General features: G+C 50.8%; 1 protein-coding gene across 1 annotated transcript; it reads right to left on the bottom strand.

Moving 5' to 3' along the window:
* Window positions 1-5,431: 5,431 nt before the first annotated feature.
* On the bottom strand, window positions 5,432-19,337 carry RBFA (ribosome binding factor A). Its single transcript, XM_079717646.1, has 7 exons — window positions 19,205-19,337; window positions 16,527-16,569; window positions 15,317-15,493; window positions 14,642-14,754; window positions 11,952-12,036; window positions 7,426-7,496; window positions 5,432-6,335 (listed from the first exon to the last, which is right to left on the bottom strand). The coding sequence occupies exons 1-7, from the start codon at window positions 19,330-19,332 to the stop codon at window positions 5,957-5,959; spliced, it is 996 nt and encodes a 331-aa protein (XP_079573772.1). The 5' UTR covers window positions 19,333-19,337; the 3' UTR covers window positions 5,432-5,956.
* Between the last annotated feature and the right edge of the window lie 1,144 nt (window positions 19,338-20,481).

The following is a 20,481-nucleotide window of genomic DNA, read 5'->3' as shown; positions in this document are numbered from 1 at the left end:
GTGCAATAAGACGTCCCACATCCGTCTTCCAGCAAAGATCCCTCAGAGCTGTGAAGGGAAGGGAGTTCTCTTAACGCTGGTCTGACTATCTGTGTGCACGTCACGGAGGGTAAACGGAGACGGTGAAAGGCTAAGTCAGAACTGCTTCCCACACAGCATGTCCAGCCAAGTGCCTGGTTAGACAGAGCTTAAGTTTTCTCAGGGAGAGAAGCTGCTGCTTGGATGTTTCTAGAGGTGAGTCCTTGGGCACCCGGAGCACCCATCCCCAGGGGAATGTGACAGTACCTCCCACCTGCCCTCTGCACCTGGGGACAGAGAATCGCTCCTGACACCTTGCATGGCCGAAACCTGGAAGATGGGCCAATCTGCATAGTCCCTGTTCTAGAAGGGAAAGAAGCATGAGTCCCTCCACCCTGCCTCCAACCCTCGTCACACCAAGATTCAGAGTTTCAGAAACCAAGGCCCGGTGGCAGGGAAGGCTACCAAGACTCTTGCACTAAGACACTGCACTGAGAGTGTGTGTGTTGGAGGGGGGGAGGATTAGGAAGGTGCCCCGAGATCTAGGAAAGCTGGAGTTCTGCTGTCATCCTGCTAGACTTGGCCAGTTTGGTGCTGTTACCGCTGCAAAGCAGGAGTTCCTCCCAACGCAAGCAGTAGAAGACGTGTCGTTTCTTCAACGAGAATGCTACTGCAGCGCCATGAATTTTCATGCAGAACTGAGACATCATCTCTTCAGCCTCTGAGGGCATAAGTGTGAGTTCTGGCCTCGGCCTGGCAAGACAGGAGCATCAGAAACGCTCAGGAGGCATCCAGAAAGACAAGGCAATGTATCCAAGCACGTGGGGCTTGAGGCCTGCAAACGAGCCAAGCTGGGGAGAGAGGCTTGGAAACGAAACAGAGAAGTCCTTAACGGGACCTGATGGGTCTTTGTTGACCACTGGCCTTGGACTGTGTGATGCTTTGTTGCATCTTTTCATCTCCTCCATACTGTCTATCCTGGATGTCTGAGTCCCATCTCCTCCGAGGGGGCTCCTGAGACCCCATGACCAGCTGAGGGCTTAACCAGGTGGACTTGTGCCCGCAGCTTGGGAATCTCAACATAGGAGATTATAAGGAGTCCACACCTAAGAATCACACCAAGCTTCACTTTCCAGAATGAAAACAACTTGTCAACATTCAGCTTCCTGTTTGGGTTTTATTCAAGTCTAGTGCTGGACGGTATTCAAACTAATGCAGAAGAGCCACACGGGTACTCATGTTCCAAAGACAAAACCTGAGAGAGAAGGCTGTTTGTGCTTCTGCTTTCCCAACAGGATTTATTTTGGGGTTGCAGAGATGTTTGCATAAATAAGGCTCTTCAGGTGTATCAGGGTTCTGATCAACAAATTTCACTTCTAACAGGCAGACTTTGATCTCCTCCTTTCATCTTTGTGTCCCAAGGACATGAAAACCTGGCCACGTGTACAATTCAGTCACGTCTGTGGGCCCACCCTGCAGAGGCCCAGCCAGCTCCAGCCAGGGGCACCTACGGTCCTGCTCTGCACGTCCTCACAAGGTAGATTGTGTGCATCTCCACCAAAGGACATGACAGAACCAACTGCCCCCCTCAGTCCCTTTGTCACTGAAACCAAAGCCCTAGGAAGGCAGCATCAAGAACTGGGACTCGTGGAGCACATACCATGTGCCAGGCTCTGCTAAGTGCTGCCACACGTGCCACCCAGACAGTCCTCCCAGTGACCTCTGAGGTAGATGCCACCAGTACCCTGACCACGGAGAAAACGGAGCAGAGGTCACTCAGCCACCAAGTGTCAGATCCAAGTACTGAACCCAGGGTGACAGGTCTAAGAGCCAAATGGCGGAAAAGCCCTTCTCCGCAGCACATTGCCACTTCCGCCTCAGTCGGACCTGGATGACCCGGGGCTCCGTCCTCCTTGTATGCAGAGAATCTGTGTCTTGTCTTCTTTCTGCCTCTCCCACTCACCCTCAAACCCTGATTGTTTCCAGTGATCCAAATGACCAACGTCTGTCTGGTGTTTTGGCTCCGCATCTGTTTCTTCTCTGCTTTTCTCAGGCACAGGGTGAGAAAGAGCCTCAAAGCCACTCCTGCGTTTGCTCTTTGTCTTCTCCTTCCTCTGAGCAGCAAGAACGTCTGCCTTCAAGCTTGGGGCAAACCTGAACAGCAGTCCGCTGCTGGCAGATCGACACGTGCTTCAGTCTTGCCTAGCAGGTCTCGAGGACCGTGGCTCTCCCCGAGAGGCTGACGCTCACATTTCAGGGCCTCGGGGACTGGGTTATGGGCATGTGGGCTCTTCACCAGGAGAGGTGGGAGTAGCGGGATGAGCGTGAGCCCTGCTGCAGCCACAGGAGCAAGCGCAGTGAGGCACCGGCAGGGGAGGCTGTGCGCAGGTGTGGACCCTGCCCACGGGGCTGTGGCCTGAGTGGCCTCTTGTGCTGAGGGGTCCTGCAGAGAAGCAAGCCTGCAGGCGGGTGACAAGTCGGGGGCTGGGGAAAAGAGGGATGAATGTAAGTCAAACACTTAGCAAGGAGCCTTTGCCTCTAACAGAGGTAACATCTCAAGGTAAAAATGCAGATTCAAAGCTGACCTGCAGGCACCCCAGGCGGGGAGCTCAGGCCTCCTCCTCGGCAGCTCCTGCCGGTCTTGGCCTCAGCTCCCCTCTAGCACGGAATAACCCTGCAGCTTCCCCTGCGTGTCTCACAACAGGCTTAGCCAACCCTTCCCAGGGCATCGTCCCCTACCATCGAAGTCCTGTTTAAATTCGGCTCCAGTGTCAGATGCCAGAGTGACGGCCACCTCCGGCCAAGCTGCAGCTTCCATCCACACCCTCAGCAGCGTGCCCGCCTCAGCTCAGCCAGAACTCACAGTGAGACCACCGGACCCTTTTCACCTAACCCACAATCCTGTAGTTTAATAAGTACATTTTAAATCTCAAACATAGGAGTTTATGTGTATTCCTGTCAAATTTCATCTGGTAGATTTTGGTTCTTCATCTCGAACTGTTTCTAAAAGGCAAATCTGAGCTCTATTTTGTCACATGATGCATTATTCTTCCCAGTGTTCCATTTTACATCGCTTTGATAACCTTCAATTAAGTGTTGAGCAAATTCTGGAATGCAACCTTCGGACACGGGTGTCCACACCTCTCAACAGGCTGGTGTTGAACCCACAGGCAAGTAAACGATGGGGCAGTTCACTTGCTTAGGCCTTCCCCATCTTTTACTCTAGAGCTGAGATACATCACAGTTTTGATGGTGATGACTTGACTATGCTTTTTAAAACATATGATGAAAACTACTTACTCTTTTTATTAAAAAAGAACAAAAAACAGAAAGCTATACGCATCACAAACTCTTGAGCAGAAGATGCTGTAAGAAAATTTTAGGTATTCTGAACTTTACTGATAGGACTTGGAAGGCCAAGACATCAGAGGAAAACTCAAGGTAGAAAAACCCTTTTCAAGAACATGAAGTTTTTCAAGACAAAAAGTTAACTGTCTTTCGTGGGCAGTGCTCCCCCGGAAGACTGTCAATTTTTCTTTCCTATTGGGTGTTTTTACATGTTTAATATTCGGTCATTTTCAGCTTTGTTCTTTGGCTGCTCAGACGGCCCTTTCTAAGATATCCATAGTCAGTCCCTTTGTTCTGTCTTCAGTAAGTTTAAGTTGTAGGACATCTGGTTGCTAATGAGCTCCACCTGCAGGTCACTGGTTTACTGTGAAAGGATGTAACCCGGGAACAGCCAGATGGAAGAGGTGCACAGGGCGAGGGACCGGGGAGGGCACGGAGCTTCCCATGTCTGAGCGGCCACTCCCCGGCTCCACGTGTCCAGCTGCCTGGGAGCTCCTTCCACGTGCTCTGAGGAAGCAAAGTGCTCTGCCCTCTGAATGAAACGAAAGGTGAGCTGGGTGCGTGCTGTATTCAGTTTTGTCTCTTCACATCAAGTGTGCAGCGTGCCTGCAGCTCTCAGACGGCATCTGCACTTGTGGAGAGGTGCCTGGGCAGGTGCAGGGCTGTCAGGGATCAGCTGTCCCAGCACCGGCGCTCCAGGGCCTGGGGAGGACATGCAGGGCCACGCTCCAGGCCCCTTCCTTTTACACCGTCCGACTCCTGGCCCCTCTTGCACCTTACAAACCACTGTAACCCCTTCCTGTAAGAGTATGCAGCAAATCCAAAAATCCTGGTCTGAGCAAGACTCTTGTTCCTGCCATTTAACTTCAGCCTCTCCCACGGCCCCGGCTTCGTGCACTCACAGGGCCGCTGCACTCATCGCCTTTTGCCGACTGGCGCCTGCCGCCATGCTTGCCCCTCGCAATTTGGGATCTGGGCACTTTCTGCAGTGTAGACCCAGACGCAGTCAGTGGAGAAGACTGCTCAGGGCTGTCGGGTATTAACCACGCTGTTTGTTTCCTGTAATGTTCTGACATCTTGGGGGCCTGTAGGCTGGGGAGAGACCCCTCCGCAAGCTGGCTAGCTCCCTGGGATGACAGGGGACACCTGTAAGCACGCCACTCACACGCAAACCAGCCAAGCCAGAGCCCTCCCCAGCTCTTACCCTCCCAGGCCAGTGTCTCCTCTGCCCCAAGTCACCCCAGGGCCACGGAGTGGACAAGTGGAAGCCACCCCTAGAGCCGAGCCTGCTGGAATGACTCCAGCTGCCCAACCCCAGGCCTGCCCAGACCTGCTCACCCTACCTCGCCCACTCCGTCTTCCAGGAGCCACCAGACGGGTTCGGCCACGCCTCCTCCTCGCCCTCAGCCTGCTCACAGACCCTGGTGCTTCTCGTGGGCCCCATGCAGCGTGGTGCACCCCTCCTCTCGGGAGCTGTGAGTCAAGAACTCTTCTTTCAAGGCAGCGGTTTCCAAGTCTGTCATCTTATCACACCTGATCAGGACACATCCCGTGCACATTCTAACACAGGTCCATCCTCCCTTTGGACATTTCTTCTCTGGTCATAAGAGGCTGTGTAAGCAACCCACACTCCTAATGGACACAGCCCCCACACAGGCTATGTGCACCCTTCCGGGGCAGGATCCCACAGGCCCCACCAAACAGCAACACGCCTGGAGCATCCACAGGGGCGTCCCGGGATGCTGTCCCGTCAGTGGGGGCCACTGTCGCGGCAAAGACGGAGCTTCTTGGTGCCATATCCCTGCTGGGGCACCGCACCTGGTCCCAGATGCCGAAAGGGAAAGTGGCATTTGGGGCTTGCCACTGTTGCAGAGGCAAGGCGATGCTTTCCTTCCTGAAACAGTTTACAAGAAGGGAAATTACTCTCCCTGAAAAGCCACGTTACAGGTTTCCTTGCTTTACCTTAATAGTGTACCTTTCTCCAATCATCTGAACTTTCATCATTTTCAGTGTTTCAAGGTTGATGATAGTTGGGAAATGGAGATGCCCCAAGCCCAGGACAACGTTTCTGTGTCAGAATTAAATGATTTATTTATTTCCTAACGAGGCTCACCTAACACGTGCTTTCTCTAGAAGACACATCACAGCCTCTTGCACTTAGGCACCGTGAGTGAAATCTCTGTCAGAAGGCACTAACGTGGTGCTAACCCGATCAGAGAGGATGGCTGCTCACAGCCCGAGATGAACAAAGCAGACAGAGCAGTGCCTTGTGTGACCACAAGGTCACATGTGCATTCCACTGGTCTGTGCGTGTCCGAGAACGACCATGAAAGTGCCACAAGTATGGATCTGGGGGCCGTGGACAAACTCTAGTGAGCAAGCAAACATGCAAGCCTGGAACCCCAAATATGGAGGGCAGACCGTATGCCATCGACCTAAGAGATTTCACACTCTCTCCACAGCCTCGCCCCATCTCTCACTGCAGCACAGCAATAGGTCTGAAGGGCTCAGAGATGACACCCACACAGCTCAGCCTGCACCTGCACAAGGGAATCCCGGTGGGACACCAGCAGCGCGGGTCTCCGTGTGCTCACGGGAGCGGGTCAGGATCCGCGATCCTTTCTCTCTGCCTCTGGTCCCTGCTCTGCCCCTGGAGCCCCCATGCATACCCCGGGGTGTGCTCCTCGGGAAGGGCCCCGTCGTCCAGGGGCTCGTCACTCCCCGTCTCCCACAGGCAGTCCTTGGGAGAGAGGTCATCGTCCATGCGGGGCTTGGCCTTCCTCTTCCTCATCAGCTCAGCCGTGTGCTCCAGCCACGCTGGGCCCACGCTCCCAAGCCCTTTCTCTCTCCTCCTCTTGTACTCCAGGATCTGCTTGTTGAGAGCCTCGTGGTCAATCCCATACAAACTCGAGGGTGCGGCAGGGCCCAGGGTATCACACAGCGATGCAGTGTCCAGGGCCTCGGGGGCGCTGCAGGGGAGAAGAAATTTACACCATGCACGATACTTCCTACAGCCATTTGCTTATGCACTGTCCTAACACCTCTCTAAGGGAAACTGTGGAAACTGGACAGAAGTGGGGCTTGGTCTGGCGTTCTCCAGTCCACAACCTCTCGGCCAGCACTCTTGGAGCCCGTGTGTGGTTCAGGCCAGCATACTACTGGTGCAGCCATTGTGTACTGACATTAAATGCGTTTTCATTTTTTCCCCACTTAAACATGGCTAGTACACTAAGCTAGTTAAACAGAATTACTGGGGGGACGGGGGGACGGGGGAACGGGGGAGGGTTCTTTAGATCTGTCACTCAGGTTACTTGATGAACCAAAAGAGAAGAGTCTATTCTGAGAGCAAAACCAGAGCAATCTTTTCAAAACCCAAATCTGGCCACATCATGCCTCTAACCCTAACTCTAATCTGGAAGGTCTCCCCACCTGCCTCTCCCCACATCCACTCACTGCTGATCCGGAAGCCGGGGACTCACTGCCGCCTGGGGCCTCTGCTCTAGCTCAGGGCTCTGAGTGCTGCAGCCCATCCCCTGGCAGGGTGGCTGGGGGTCCCCACCCCAAGGCCCTGACGGTACCCATATGATGCTGACACAGTTGATCTATGGAACACAGGCCAGACACGTGGTGCAGCTGCTCCCTCACCTGGAATGGGGCTCCCCCCACCCCCGAATCCTCACGTCACCTTCTCAGAGGCCTATCCTGACGTTTACTGTTCACAGATGTTCCCTAAGTGCGAGAACAGGGCCTGCCAGGCAGCAGTGTGACAAGGGAGTGGAGAGAATGAACCGCTACTGCCAGCACTCAAAGTCCAGGCCCCAGCACTTCTGTGTGGACCCCCAAGGCCCTCCTGACAGCCTCGCCCAGGTGCTGGGTAGTTCACCAGTTGCACGCCGACACCACGCTGGGCTCCAGGGCAAGACCCAAGGGCACAAAGCAGGGCCCGCTGCCCCTCGACACCTGGCTGGGGACAGGCAGGACTGTGCAGCTGCTGTGGAAACCAGCAAGTCCACACCTGGGTGTCTGCCCGAATCAAAAACATATGCCCACACGTATCACCTGAAATTATTTTGCACAAAGTCTTTTTCATCCGGGGGTCCAAAATCGGCAATTGCCAGTAACCGATCAACCTGAAAAGGAACAGACAGAGGGTGATTCTCGAGCCACACCACTGCCTGTGTCGGAGCCGGGAGCCAGCTGAGTGCGAGCATCCGCTGCCCGGTGCCAGCTCAACCACAGACCTCAAGCCTGCCTGACATCCTTCCTTCCGGTGACACTGCCCACACCCGCTACCTTAATCACACTTCCTCTGATAATGAATTGAAGCTTTTTAAAAACTACACTTAAAACTTGTAAATGTTAGTCAAATTTACAAAGAAACCAGTTAAATATTAGCTGAATTACTAATGCTTACTGGTTTCTAACGAAGTTTCATAAAATGCTTCAATTTTGCCACAGAATTTGTGGGGAAACCCCCCCATGAGGTAACGTGAGCGTCCAAAGTCTAGCGTGTGGCTCCGGTCCTGCAGGGGCTGAGGGGCCGACGCTGGGGACAGACCCTGCCCCTCAGCAGGGCCCGTCGAGGGCCCCTCCACCTTCACACGTCTGTTCTGACGGCCGCCAGGTCGTCCTACTGGGGCCGCACACTGAGACCCGACCTCCTGCTTCAGTGCAAGCCCAGGCGAGCCTGGTCCACAACCAGGCCCTGTCATACGCAAGAACTAAAGCATCATCAGCAACTGGTGACACACCAATCAAACCACAAAGGTGAAAAGAAGCAGAACTGGAGACAAATCAGTCCACAGAAAATACCAGGAACAGGACTGACGATGCTACAAAACAAGGACAAAGTGGCCTCCTCCAAAGTTAAAAGTGGGAGAAAACATTCACAATGAAGATTTCTGCCAACTGACTTGTACCAGATATACAATGAACCTACACAACTCAATAATAAGCAAACCTTATTAAAAATGGGCAAGAGACTTTAACTGATCCACAAAAGGAGGAATGACCAGTAGGCACATGAAAAGATGCTCAATATAATTAGTCATCAAGAAAATATAAGTTTAGGGGGCTTCCCTGGTGGCACAGTGGTTAAGAATCCGCATTCCAATGCAGGGGACACGGGTTCCATCCCTGGTCGGGGAACTAAGATCCCACATGCCACGGGGCAACTAAACCCGCACGCTGCAACTAGAGAGAAGCCCGCAACGAAGAGCCGGCATGCTGCAACAGAGAACCAGCAGCAGCCGAAATTTAAAAAAAAAAAAAAAAGAAAATGCAAGCTTAAGCCATCAGGATGGCAACGCCAGGGGCTGGCGAGAACGTGGAGGATCAGGGACCCCGACGCTATGGTGGGGGTGCCGACAGCCCGGCCGTGGTTAAAGCAGCCTGGCAGCTTTCTGACAGTTAAACATACGCCTGCTGCTCCTAGGAACTGACCTAAATGAAACAAAACATACATCCACAAAATTCTGTACACAAATATTCACAGTGCTTCACTCTTTATAGCCAAGGACTGGGAAAAAAGACAAATGTCTATCAAAAAGTGAATGGGTAAGTAAACTGCAGTACAGCTGTACAATGGATGCTGCTTACCAATAAAAAAGGAACTACTTACACATGAAACAACATGGATGAATCTCAAAAACACTGTGCTGAGCAAAGCCAGATGCAAAAGACAACATCCCGATTCTATTCATGTGAAATTGCAGAAATCTCACCAGGCAAAACTAACCTACAGTGACTGAAATCAGACGGGTGGTAGGGGAGAGCTGACCGGGGTGAGCAGGGGTGGCGATGACACAAAGGTATGCGTTTGTCAAAGGAGGCACATCTCAACATAAATTAAGCCTCGGTAAAGCTTGTTTTATTAACAAAGAACCAAATCCAAACACAACCTCGAATTCTAACACCGGGCTAACTTCTTGTGTGGAAGAGGAGCTCTGAGCTCAGCTGGTGGGGCCAGACCATGCGCAGTGGGGCAGTGGGTGCCCTTGCGCGGTGGGCACCGGCTGCCCGACACCTGCTCTCGGAAGCCTGACCGTCAGTGGGGAGACGAGTGTGCATGTACCAGAATACTGGTGTCAGAGTTTATGTGTTTCCCTTAAAAATTCAGATAAGAAAAGTTTTTTCCTCTATAGTTACAATAAAAATCAACATTTTAAAAACCTCTTGACTGAAGTGCAACATCTATGGGAAAGGTACACAAATCATTAAGTGTAGCTCAGTGACATTCCACAAATTGAACACACCTGTGGACATCCCCGCGACACTTAGAAGATGAAGCCCAGAAGCTTCCTTCAGGCCCCTCCTGCTCACTCCCCTCCCCATGACAGCCATTACTTTTACTTCCAACACCAAAGATTAGCCAGGCTTTTCCTGAACGTTTTATGAACAGAAGCTCTCAGAGCGTGGCCTTTCCTTGGCTCCACGTCCGGTGGGAGGTGGGTCAGGTGACTGCTCCAGAGCACGTCCGTCCATTCTGCTAACTGCACTCGTGAGAGACCCTGTGCCAACATTCCCGGCCGTGCCCGTGGGTACTGCGGGGGAGGCCTCGAGAGTCACAGACTCAGCTTCCCTGGGGACGGCCAGTCTCCAACGGGGCGCTGTGAGCCGCCCTCCCGCCAGGCCCCACCCCCTCGGCGCTCGCACCCTCACTCCTGTAAGGAAAGCCCTCACGGAGGGGTGTGCGCTGGAACCCGGTTTTTGTTCTTGCTCTCCTGATGAGCAACTCTGCGTGTGTTTACTGGCAGTACCATCAAGATTGCTGAATTACTCAGGGTTCAGTTTGGACAGAGCTTATTACTAGTCCTCTTTCAAATGTCCAGACCAGTGACCTGAAGATTATCCTGAGGATGCAAAGTAAGCTGCCGAAACTGGTAAATGTTAGCAGTTGCAACTACCTGTGATTTTTGGTGCAACCAATATAAGACAGAGGGCCTCCCTGGTGGCGCAGTGGTTGAGAGTCCGCCTGCCGATGCAGGGGATACGGGTTCGTGCCCCGGTCTGGGAGGATCCCATATGCCGCGGAGCGGCTGGGCCCGTGAGCCATGGCTGCTGAGCCTGCGCATCCGGAGCCTGTGCTCCGCAACGGGAGAGGCCACAACAGTGAGAGGCCCGCGTACCACAAAAAAAAAAAAAAAAAAAAAAAAAAATATAAGACAGAAATAAACGGACTGATAGAAGACTCAAAGTTTTGTCCAGGACTCCCAATTTCAAATTTCTGTCTCTAGCCAAGTGCTTTATCAACGGCTGACTTTAAATCTATTAAAAATGTACACAGTGTTTGAAAAACACTGCCCTGACTCACTCCAGGGGAAGCAATGACCATGCCCTCAAATGATCACCTACCCAAATCAGAAACCCCTCTGGTCCAGCCTTCACTTCTAACTACAGTGAGGTGCCAGCCGAGGCCTGACCGACCCTTGGCCCCCAGGTCAACAGCTGAGCTCTGGGCACATGCAGGACCCATCATCACCGCGTGGCACGTGTCTGACCCTTGGCCACTTCCCCAGAGCACACGGGGCAGGACAGACGCTAGAGGTCTCCAATGCAAATACCCATCAGCACAGCCTCCAGAATAAGGCCCTCTCAGAAACGCTTAAGCGTGCATGGACCTCCCTCCCTCCAGTGACTTTTTCTGGAAAGGAACCCACACAGCCAGGTAGGACCTTGCAGCTCTGAATTCTTCCTCCACAGAGAGAGGGACAAGCCAGCTGAGGGCTCATCCTCTGAGACTGGTGGGTCCTCCCACCAGCCCCACCTGACGTGCCCGGGGATTCCTGCTGAGTATCTGCACAGCACACCCATGACCTAAACTCCACTTGAGCTGTAAGCGGCACAGCAACTTCACTCCTGTTCCCCTTTCTAGCTAGGAACTCACACATCTATCAAAGTTATTATCCACATAATGTTCCCAGTATCGCTAGTATCATGAATAACAAAGACAACAATGTACAATCAGATCTTTTCCCCTCTGTGAATCTAACTACTACCTAGTCCTACAGTGAGTAACAGCCACCTAGTAATAACCCCGTAAATGCTACTCTTTTTTTCAGTAAACTTTTTAAAGGTATAACATACCTTAATAACCACGAAGTAACCACCACCCAGATTAAGACATACGTATGTTTTAACAGGTTTTTAACCTTTATAATTAATCTATACCTAAAACAAGGAAAATAATTATGAAACAATTACAGTTACAGGACAGGATGTAAGTGTGTCAGCCTTAACAGTGTAAAGTAACCATAGACAGACTGAAATCTAGGGAAGTGAGAGAAGGAGGTAAGCACAGGAGGGCAGCTCTGACTGCTTCAAGTTTGTGAACTGAGAGAGAGAGGGGTCTGCTTTCCTAGTTGGGGCTGTACTGACAAGCATTAGAACATTAAAGCCATACGAAGTGGTCACCTCTGGGGAACAGGGCTGAGGACAAGGGCACAGGTGCCTTACTTTTCATCTGTACCCTTCTATTACCTTTTAAAAACTGTATATGTTATCTTTTGAATATTTAAAAATTAAATTTAAAATCTTACCCATATAAAAGTTTACATCCTAAAAAGGTAATTATGTAAAAGGCTTACCTCCACTAAAGCTGCATTTCTTTTGTCCTGAACAAACACTATTGGCGGCACGTTCCTCAGGGTCTGCTGGGACATCAAAAGGTGCCTGGAGAGAGAAAGAGATTTGTGCAGTCACAGGTGACACTTGGTGGAGGGTTGACAGTGCCAGAAACAGAAAATGTCATCTCACAAAGAGGTGAGGCATGATTTTTTAAAAATTAATTAATTCATTTATTTTATTTATTTGGCTGCATTGGGTCTTCATTGCTGTGCGTGGGCTTTCTCTAGTTGCAGCGAGCTGGGGCTACTCTTCGTTGCGGTGCACAGGCTTCTCACTGTGGTGGCTTCTCTTGTTGCGGAGCACGGGCTCTAGGCACGCGGGCTTCAGTAGTGTGGCACACAGACTCAACAGTTGTGGCTCGTGGGCTCTAGAGGGCAGGCTCAGTAGTTGGGGCGCACGGGCTTAATTGCTCCGCGGCATGTGGGATCTTTGGACCAGGGCTCGAACCCATGTCCCATGCATTGGCAGGCGGATTCTCAACCAGTGGGCCACCAGGGAAGCCCCGAGGCATGAGTTTTGCTTATCACGTTCTTCAAAGATGAAGTCTTCCTTAGCCAACTAACTGCCACATTTCAACAGGGATACAAAACGCACGATCACAATTGTTTTTAATTCTCTAAATGCAACTTTTGAGAGCCTTATAAATAGTCTGACGTGAACTTGGGACATTCCTGGGCATCACTGTGGCCTTGGGCTCTGTGGTTTGGGCACCAGCAACCTGCCAGTGCTTCGTCCCTCCATCCGACCGACACTCATCGGCAACAGCACCACAGAAGCGTGGCTGCCGGCCGTCAGACACAGAAACAATCTTCACGTTACCCAGTCATGCAATACACGTGGATCCAGGGGCGACAAGTATCCAGTGAAAACACTGCTGTGACACACAGAACATGTGCTCAGTGACGCAGTTATGGGAAAACCTTTACACTAAACCTTGGTGATCAAAAGAGTTGGGAAAAGGGACATTCTGTTCAACTGAATTTTCTGTTACCTAAAAACTAACCAGAAAACAGCAGGAACTCCAGTCCCGAGGGCTGCTCTGCCAGGTCTCTGCATCTTTAAGACTGAGGAGAAAACCGAGTAGCTTCTTTACTCTCACCCAGCTCAGCGGTTCTCAAAATCCTTCGTCTCGGGACCCCCTTTATACTCTTAAAAATTATTGAGGACGCCAAAGACCTTTTGTTTATGTGGGTTACATCTACCAATATATACCAGACTAGAAATTAAAGCTGAAAAATGTGTATTTATTAATTCATTTAAAGTAACTTTTTTTTTTTTTCTGTGGTGCGCGGGCCTCTCACTGCTGTGGCCTCTCCCGTTGCGGAGCACAGGCTCCGGACGCGCAGGCCCAACGGCCATGACTCACGGGACCAGCCGCTCCGCGGCACATGGGATCTTCCCGGACAGGGGCACGAACCCGTGTCCCCTGCATCGGCAGGCGGACTCTCAACCACTGCGCCACCAGGGAAGCCCACTACTATATTTTAAAAGAAATTAATGAGAAGAGTGGCATTGCTTATGTAGTTGCAAATTCCTTTAATACCTAGCATAATGGAACAGCTGGATTCTCATCTCTGTATCTGTATTCAATCTGTTCTGTTATTTTGTTTAAAATAGAAGAAAATCTGGCCTCACACAGATCTGTAACTGAAAAGGAAAGAGTATATGAACAGCCTTTCAGAAAAGCGTAGATTTTCTTTGATGCTACACAAAAACTCAACAAACAGTAGTTTATTAAAGATTGCAGTGTGGAATCTGAAACCAGATCAATGAACAGCATTCTCTGTACATTAAAATCCACTGGCCCTCTTACCCTTTGAATTGATCTCTCCCCGTGTGTGATTTTGTAACCTCATGCCTTGGTCTTTTAGAAAATACTGGTTCACCAAGTCACACAGATTTTCAGAGTGATGATGTATTTTACAATACATCACCTCCAATCTCATCAAAAGGGTCTTACGTACCATGAGGCTGTAAAACTCAAAGTGGTGGATACAAGTTTTCTAAAATTCTGATTTTCACTGAAGGCTTAAATTTTACCTCTGGCAACAAATATGGTCAGTTGTGCCCCTGAAGTGACAGGTTCACTTTGCTCACTTTGGAGAAAATGTCTGTCCTATACCCACATCTGAATAACCACAGGTGGTTCACTTGTTCTTTCAAGTGAAGTGTCTATTTTGGGTCACAATCAGCAACTGCAGTGTTCCGAGACAACCATCAGAGCTTCTTGCACACTTCCCACCACAGATACTAAAAAGATGTGCCAAAGGGTCGAGATACGCGTCACGGATATTCTTAAATAAAGCTGGCAGTGCACTACCATGAGCATGTGCTGAAGCTACAATGCCCACCAGGACATCTGGGCCAGCAGTTTTAGCCCCATGGCTTCAGTACAAAATGTCAACACGGTGAGAACGGAAAACCACACCTCATTGTGAGAAAGCTCTCACTTCATCAACCTCCCCCTACAAAGGAGCTCAGGGGTCCCTGGGGACCCGGGATCACACTTCAAGAACTGCTGACCTAGATTATGGCTTATATGAAGGCGTAAGTTCTGCTCTGAAATTCAAGAAAATGCTTCCCAAATTTTCCTTAAAGCAAAAATAGTGAACCAAACCAGCTGGAAGGCAGGGTCAAGGAGAGGCCTCACCTCATGTGCGCAGCGCTCCTCTGCAGGACGGCCTCCATGTTTGCATTCTGAGCCTCAGAGACAGTCGTCCTCCAGAACACGCGGCAGGTGGAGAAGTCTGAAGTCAGAGAGACCTGAGCCCAGCCCCAATTACCCTCAGCTCACCTGGGCTCCTGGAGACAGAGTGCGTCAGGACAGGAGCACTAACTCACAGGCAGTCCTGGCTGCAGGCTCCCGCTGCCAGGGCCAGTGCCCCAAGCACAGCGCTGGGGAAGGGGGAAACGTCCCCTTCCCTGAGCGGAGCCCAGCCTCGGCCCCACGCACAGAAACGCCTCAGCTGCTGCTACTGCTCCTCCTCCTTTCCCTCTGGCTGCACGCGCTCCGCCCTGGGGGCACAGACGGCAGAAGCCGCCTCCCGTGTCTTTACACCAAGATAAAGGCAGATCGTCCACCACTCACCTGAACCCCAGACCTTCAGACGCCCCACTTCATCACTTACTGGGCTCTAAGCACCCTCGGTGCTGTCTGGCCACCCCCCGCACCGTGCACAGCGAGACACCTGCTTTTGCACCCCACAAGCACCTTCCTCTCCTTAATACCCAGATGGCCACACTGAGCATCCCTCCTGCCTTTTCTAACTGTCAGGCGGCGACAGAGGGGCAAGGCCCGCAGTCCCTCCCTGGCCCCGAGGCGTACCTTGGAGAGCTCCACATTCAAGTCGCAGAGCTCCTGGCTCACTTCCGGGGTGCACAGCAACTCAGTCAGCGCTTTGTAGAGGAGGCCGTTCAGGGCCCTCAGGCGCACGTGGTCTTCCCTCCTGGCTCTCTTGGAGGTGCTCTTTGTCAGGGATGCCAACTGAGACGGCTTGTGAGTCTCCGTTAAGAAGAAAAGCAGACACACAGGCAACATTACAACTGTACGTAAACTTGTATAACTGACGATAAAGGTCATTCTCAGCCATCTTAGTTTTCATGAAGATACAGTTTATTTTACAGACCAGGACCCTTCTAGATTTTACCTACCATCCTTTAAAGATCAAGAGTACTGCCAAGCATATATTATTTTCCCCCAAAAAATTTTATTGAAATATAATCCACATAGCATAAAATTCTTCCTCTTAAAAAGTACAATTCAGTGGTTTCTAGTATATACAGTGTATTTTTTTCTATCAAGAATCATTCATTACATAAACTCTCACAGTACAGGTATATTTCAGAGATACTGCAGGTTCATTCCAGACCGTCGCAATAAAGCAAATATCACAATAAAGTGAGTCACACGCTTTTGGTTTCTCAGTGCATATAAAAGTTATGTTTACACTATACTGTAGTCTATTAAAGTGTGCAACAGCAATATGTCTAAAAATAATATACATACCTTAATTAAAAATATTGCTAAAAAATGCTAACATCACCTGCTAATGCAGGGTTGCCATAAACCTATTTGTAAAAAACACGGTATCTGGGAAATGCAATAAAACAAGGTATGCCTGTGTATCTACACATTATCTGTGTTACACATACATACACACACACACACACACACACAAACTGAATAGACATTACCATATTAGAATTTGATAACAGATACGACATCCCGTAAATTTTGTTTTCTTTTTTCTCCAGCCGCACTGTGCGGCATGTGGGATCTTAGTTCCCCAACCAGTGATCAAACCCACGCCCCCTGCAGCCGAAGTGCAGAGTCTTAACCACTGGACTGCCAGGAAGTCCCCTAGTGTAATTTTGTTTTAAAGGTAAAAATTCTGTGGTTCCAGTGTACCTAGTCCCACCTCTACAGACCTTGTCCCCTCCAATATTGAAATAGAAGGGCCGGAGAGGTGCCGACTTCTGGAGCCTCACACCCACCGAGATTCTCAAGTGGCTCATCGCTACTACTCTATACTTACCAAGTGAGAGCCCAAGGAAGGACCTTCATACCAAAACTTCTTCCTATGGGGAGAAAATAAGAACTATGCTGGATACTGATAGCAAATCAAATAAGAAACAGTTACAAAAGCTAATGTCATAACTGTTTCTAAGGGGCTAGCCCTGGACACAGAAATTAGGTTACTAGGGGCCTAAAAGATTTAGATACCCAATGAACAGTAGCATGGGTTGTGGGGACAGACAACAGTTTCAGTTCAAGCTCGTAACTTTTACCTGAAGTCCACCTCTAGTCCGAAAGGTAGAGAACGAGGACCTTAAAAACACACCTACCAAACTGCACATGAGCACTGTCCTCTACTGAATAAAGCTGTTTCCCAGGGGAGGGTTAACGACTGATACCGCCACACAACAACTGGGACTGAACAGCTAAGTAAACAGAAGGCAGATGGGGGATCCAGGCCCCTCGCTGTTGCAGACAAGCAAGCGAAGGAAGTGAGAATGATTCGTGTGCTAGTGGATTAGGGCTGGAGATCAGTATGAACTCAAGTTTCACTTGTTACAGCTATAGGTGGTGACACGCAGAAACGTTCCTAGATAAGCACAGACACAGGGATTAACATAAACACTATTTTTTTTTTTTTGCTTTGCCACCTGAAAGGGTCTAAAAGACAGACACCCCAGTAGCAATAAACATACTAAGCTCTCAGATCATGGTTTCTGACGCCTGTTTCCAATAAAGGAACCAGAGCTCCTTGGAGAAGTGGCTGATTCTAGGGCTGAGGCATCCTGTGGTGCCAGAAAGTAAGGAGGTGCTAAAAAAAAAAAAAAAAAAGTTTTCTAATTTAAAAACTACTTCAAAACCCCGTAACAACGGGATGTGTCAAAGGGATATAGGAACCACCTGGAAGAGCTCCCAGTGTCAAAGCTGAAACAACTTGAGCAAAATTAAGTAGTACTGGATTATAACCCGTGAGACCATCCTGATGAGTTAATAAATGAAGAGACACATCTCCCCTGAAAAATTTTGAATAATTAATGAATTTCGAATAATTCTCCACTCCTTAGGTGTGAGCTGCATACGGTGACTTTCCCCCCAAAGAAGACAGTATGGAATTGGGGGGCTGGGCGGTAACTTTACAGTGGATAAACCTGACAGACACAGATGACCTCAGTCAGTCATCAAGACCAACAACAACAGTGATACACCATGTTGAGAGCATGTATGTGTTCACAGGATGTGATGAAAATGGCACTTTACATCTGTGGTCTTCCTCCCCAAAACCAAACCCCAGTATACACAAGAGAAGAACATCACGCCAATCCCAACAAAAGGGCATCCTACAAAATATCTAACCAGTACTCTTCAAGCTGTCGAGGTCATCAAAACAGGGACAGTTTGAGAAACTGCCAGTCAAGAGGAGCCTAAAAAGATGACGACTAAATGTAATGCGGTCCCTGGATGGGATACTGGAACGGAAAAAAGACGTTAGGGAAAAACTAAGGAAACGTGAATAAGGCACGGCCTTTAGTTAATAATAATGTATCGATGCCGGTTCATCAATTGTAACAAATGTGCTGCACCAACATAAGAGGTTAATAGAAGGGAACCTGAGTGTGCTTACATGGGAACTCTACTCATCTTCCCCAATTTTTCTGTAAACCTTAAAGTTTTAAAAAAGTGTATTAAAACAAAAACATACATATACCCATATCTACAACTGAATTAAAAATGATATGAAATCAACATATTTTATTATACTTACCTCTTGTCATAAAAAAACTATCCCGACAAGCTTTCTTTATTCCTCAAATTAACCCCACAGAGAACGCACTAATATGGAAAGGAAATTCTTCCTTCTCTCTTTTATGTGATGCAACTACTCTCCCGAAAAACGCTTCTAGTAACAAGAATCTTCATCCTTCAGTATCTGTGGGGAATTGGTTCCAAGACCCCAAAGATACCAAAATTGGAGGATGCTCAACGCGCTGTATTTGCATATAACCTCCGCACATCCTCCCGGATACATTAAATCATCTCTAGGTTACTTAATGCTACGTAAATAGTTGCCAGCAAGGCAAGTTCAGGTTTTGTGTTTTAGAACTTTCTGGAGTTTTTTCGGAACATTTTCAATTCAAGGTTGGTTGAATCCGAGGATTGGGAACCTCAGCCCCAGAGTGGACTGTAAATGTATACATCACTTTGCTTCATAAATTCATGAGGCACTCTTAGCTTTTAGGAGACTGAGAACTTTACCGTCACAGCTGTGTAAAAGAACAAAAAAAAGGCTGGGTGGGAAAAACGTTAACTGTCAGAGGTGGGCTCCCTGGTGAGCTTTCAACAGCCATTAACCTAACAGGCAGAAGCTGCGCTTACTGACGCGGCTGGGAGCTCGGGCGCCGGCCAGTGCGCCGGCGGTGGACCCCCCTGCGGACCCCCCGCCCCGCCGAGCGCCCCGCCCACCGAGCCCCCCGCCCGCGGACCCCCCCGCCCGCCGAGCCCCCCGCCCGCCGAACCTCCCGCTCCAGGGAGCCCCCCGCCCGCGGACGCCCCGTCCCACGGAGCCCCCCGCCCGCCGAGTCCCCCACCCCGCCGAGCCTCCCGCCCGCGAACCCCCTGCCCCGCCAAGCCCCCCGCCCTTGGAGCCACCACTCTGGGCCACAGTCCCCGGCGCCCCCGCCCCCACGCGGGTAACAGTACTTGGTTTTCGAAGCAAATTTCTTGAGTAGGTTCTTGCCGCAGGAGACCGGCGAGCTGTGCAGGCCTCGAGCGCCGCCCAGAAGGAGCCCCACATGGAGACCCCCGGCCCCGCCGAGAGCCGCCCACATGTCCGCCGAGCGACGGCCGACCGGGTGACGCGAGGCGGTGAGACGTGGGGCGGGGAAACGCGGGCCGGGAAGACGTACAAACGGAACGACGTGAGGCGGCTCGGGGCGACGTGGGGCGAGGCGACGTGCGAAGTCGCCGGGAGACTGTGGGCGGGACGAGAGGACGAGCGGCAGCTGGAGGACAGGTAGGCGGGACGTGAAGCGGCGGGGCGGAGCGACGTGCGGCTAGGGCCGGGGACAGGCGTGACGACGCGTGAGGGAGGGGTGGCTAGACACGGCGTGGATGGGGTAGTAGGCGGGGCCGGGTGACGTGAAGGACGGGACGCCTGTGGGCGGGGCCAGAGACACGTGGTGGGGAGCGGAGCCTGATGACGTAACTGAGGAGCGGGGACGGGACGTGATGACGTTTGCGCGGGGGCAGGGCCAGCTGGCGCGTGGGCGGGGCGACTGGGCTACGCCCCCGCCGTTCTCCCACGGCGAGCTGGGTTCAGCCAGAGGCCGCCGAGTGCAGGGGAGGTTGGGACTCGATGGTGGGGAAGCGCACAAACCACCCCGATGCGGAGATTGCGTAGCGAGGAGTACACTTTACGGAAACGCCCGAAGCTAACAGAGAAGGGTGCATTTCAACTCCCTTGCCACAGAATATCAAATGAAGAGCAGGGAGGTAAGAGGTCTTAACTGGGTGGGCGTCCCGGAGCAGAGCCCCTTCTGCCTGCACCCCTAGGAAGGACTCGAGTTTCTTCCTCTTTACGCTGCCAGTTCGTTTGCTCACTTCCTGTAGTACCTCCTCACCAGTCTACGTGGAGAAAGACACAGCTTCCAAACGACTCCAGAAAGGAGGCATAGTCACCTCAGACCCCTCTTCATGGTCATCCCTGATAATTCCTTACTGGGCACTCTTTCCCTCCTTGTCTCCCCCGCGGTCATCATTGGCTCCCAGCCCTACCGGCACTGCTTGGTCTTCTCCCCCACTAGTAAGTAAACCGCTTGACAGTGGGGACTTTTTTTCCTATAGCAGCCCCAGCACTTAGAACAGGACTTGGCACATAGAAGGTGCTCAGTAATCCTTTTTTTTTTTTTTTTGAATGATTGAAACAAATGGATAGTGATTAGAGTATCAGGGTGACTATGTAATCCAATAAAGTATCA

The sequence above is a fragment of the Hyperoodon ampullatus genome (assembly GCF_949752795.1).
Source record: "Hyperoodon ampullatus genome assembly, chromosome: 13".
Classification (NCBI taxonomy): Eukaryota; Metazoa; Chordata; class Mammalia; order Artiodactyla; family Ziphiidae; genus Hyperoodon; species Hyperoodon ampullatus.
This window is presented reverse-complemented; position numbering and strand designations above follow the sequence as displayed.

What these genes read in the sequence shown, in the direction of transcription:
- RBFA (XM_079717646.1), bottom strand. Translation starts at nt 19,332, where the DNA reads ATGTGGGCGGCTCTCGGCGGGGCCGGGGGTCTCCATGTGGGGCTCCTT. An exon ending in TGAATGTGGAGCTCTCCAAG is followed by an intron (nt 14,755 to 15,316) that starts GTACGCCTCGGG and finishes GGCTGGGCTCAG; the next exon opens with GTCTCTCTGACTTCAGACTT. An exon ending in TTTGTGCAAAATAATTTCAG is followed by an intron (nt 6,336 to 7,425) that starts GTGATACGTGTG and finishes TCTCCCCTGCAG; the next exon opens with CGCCCCCGAGGCCCTGGACA.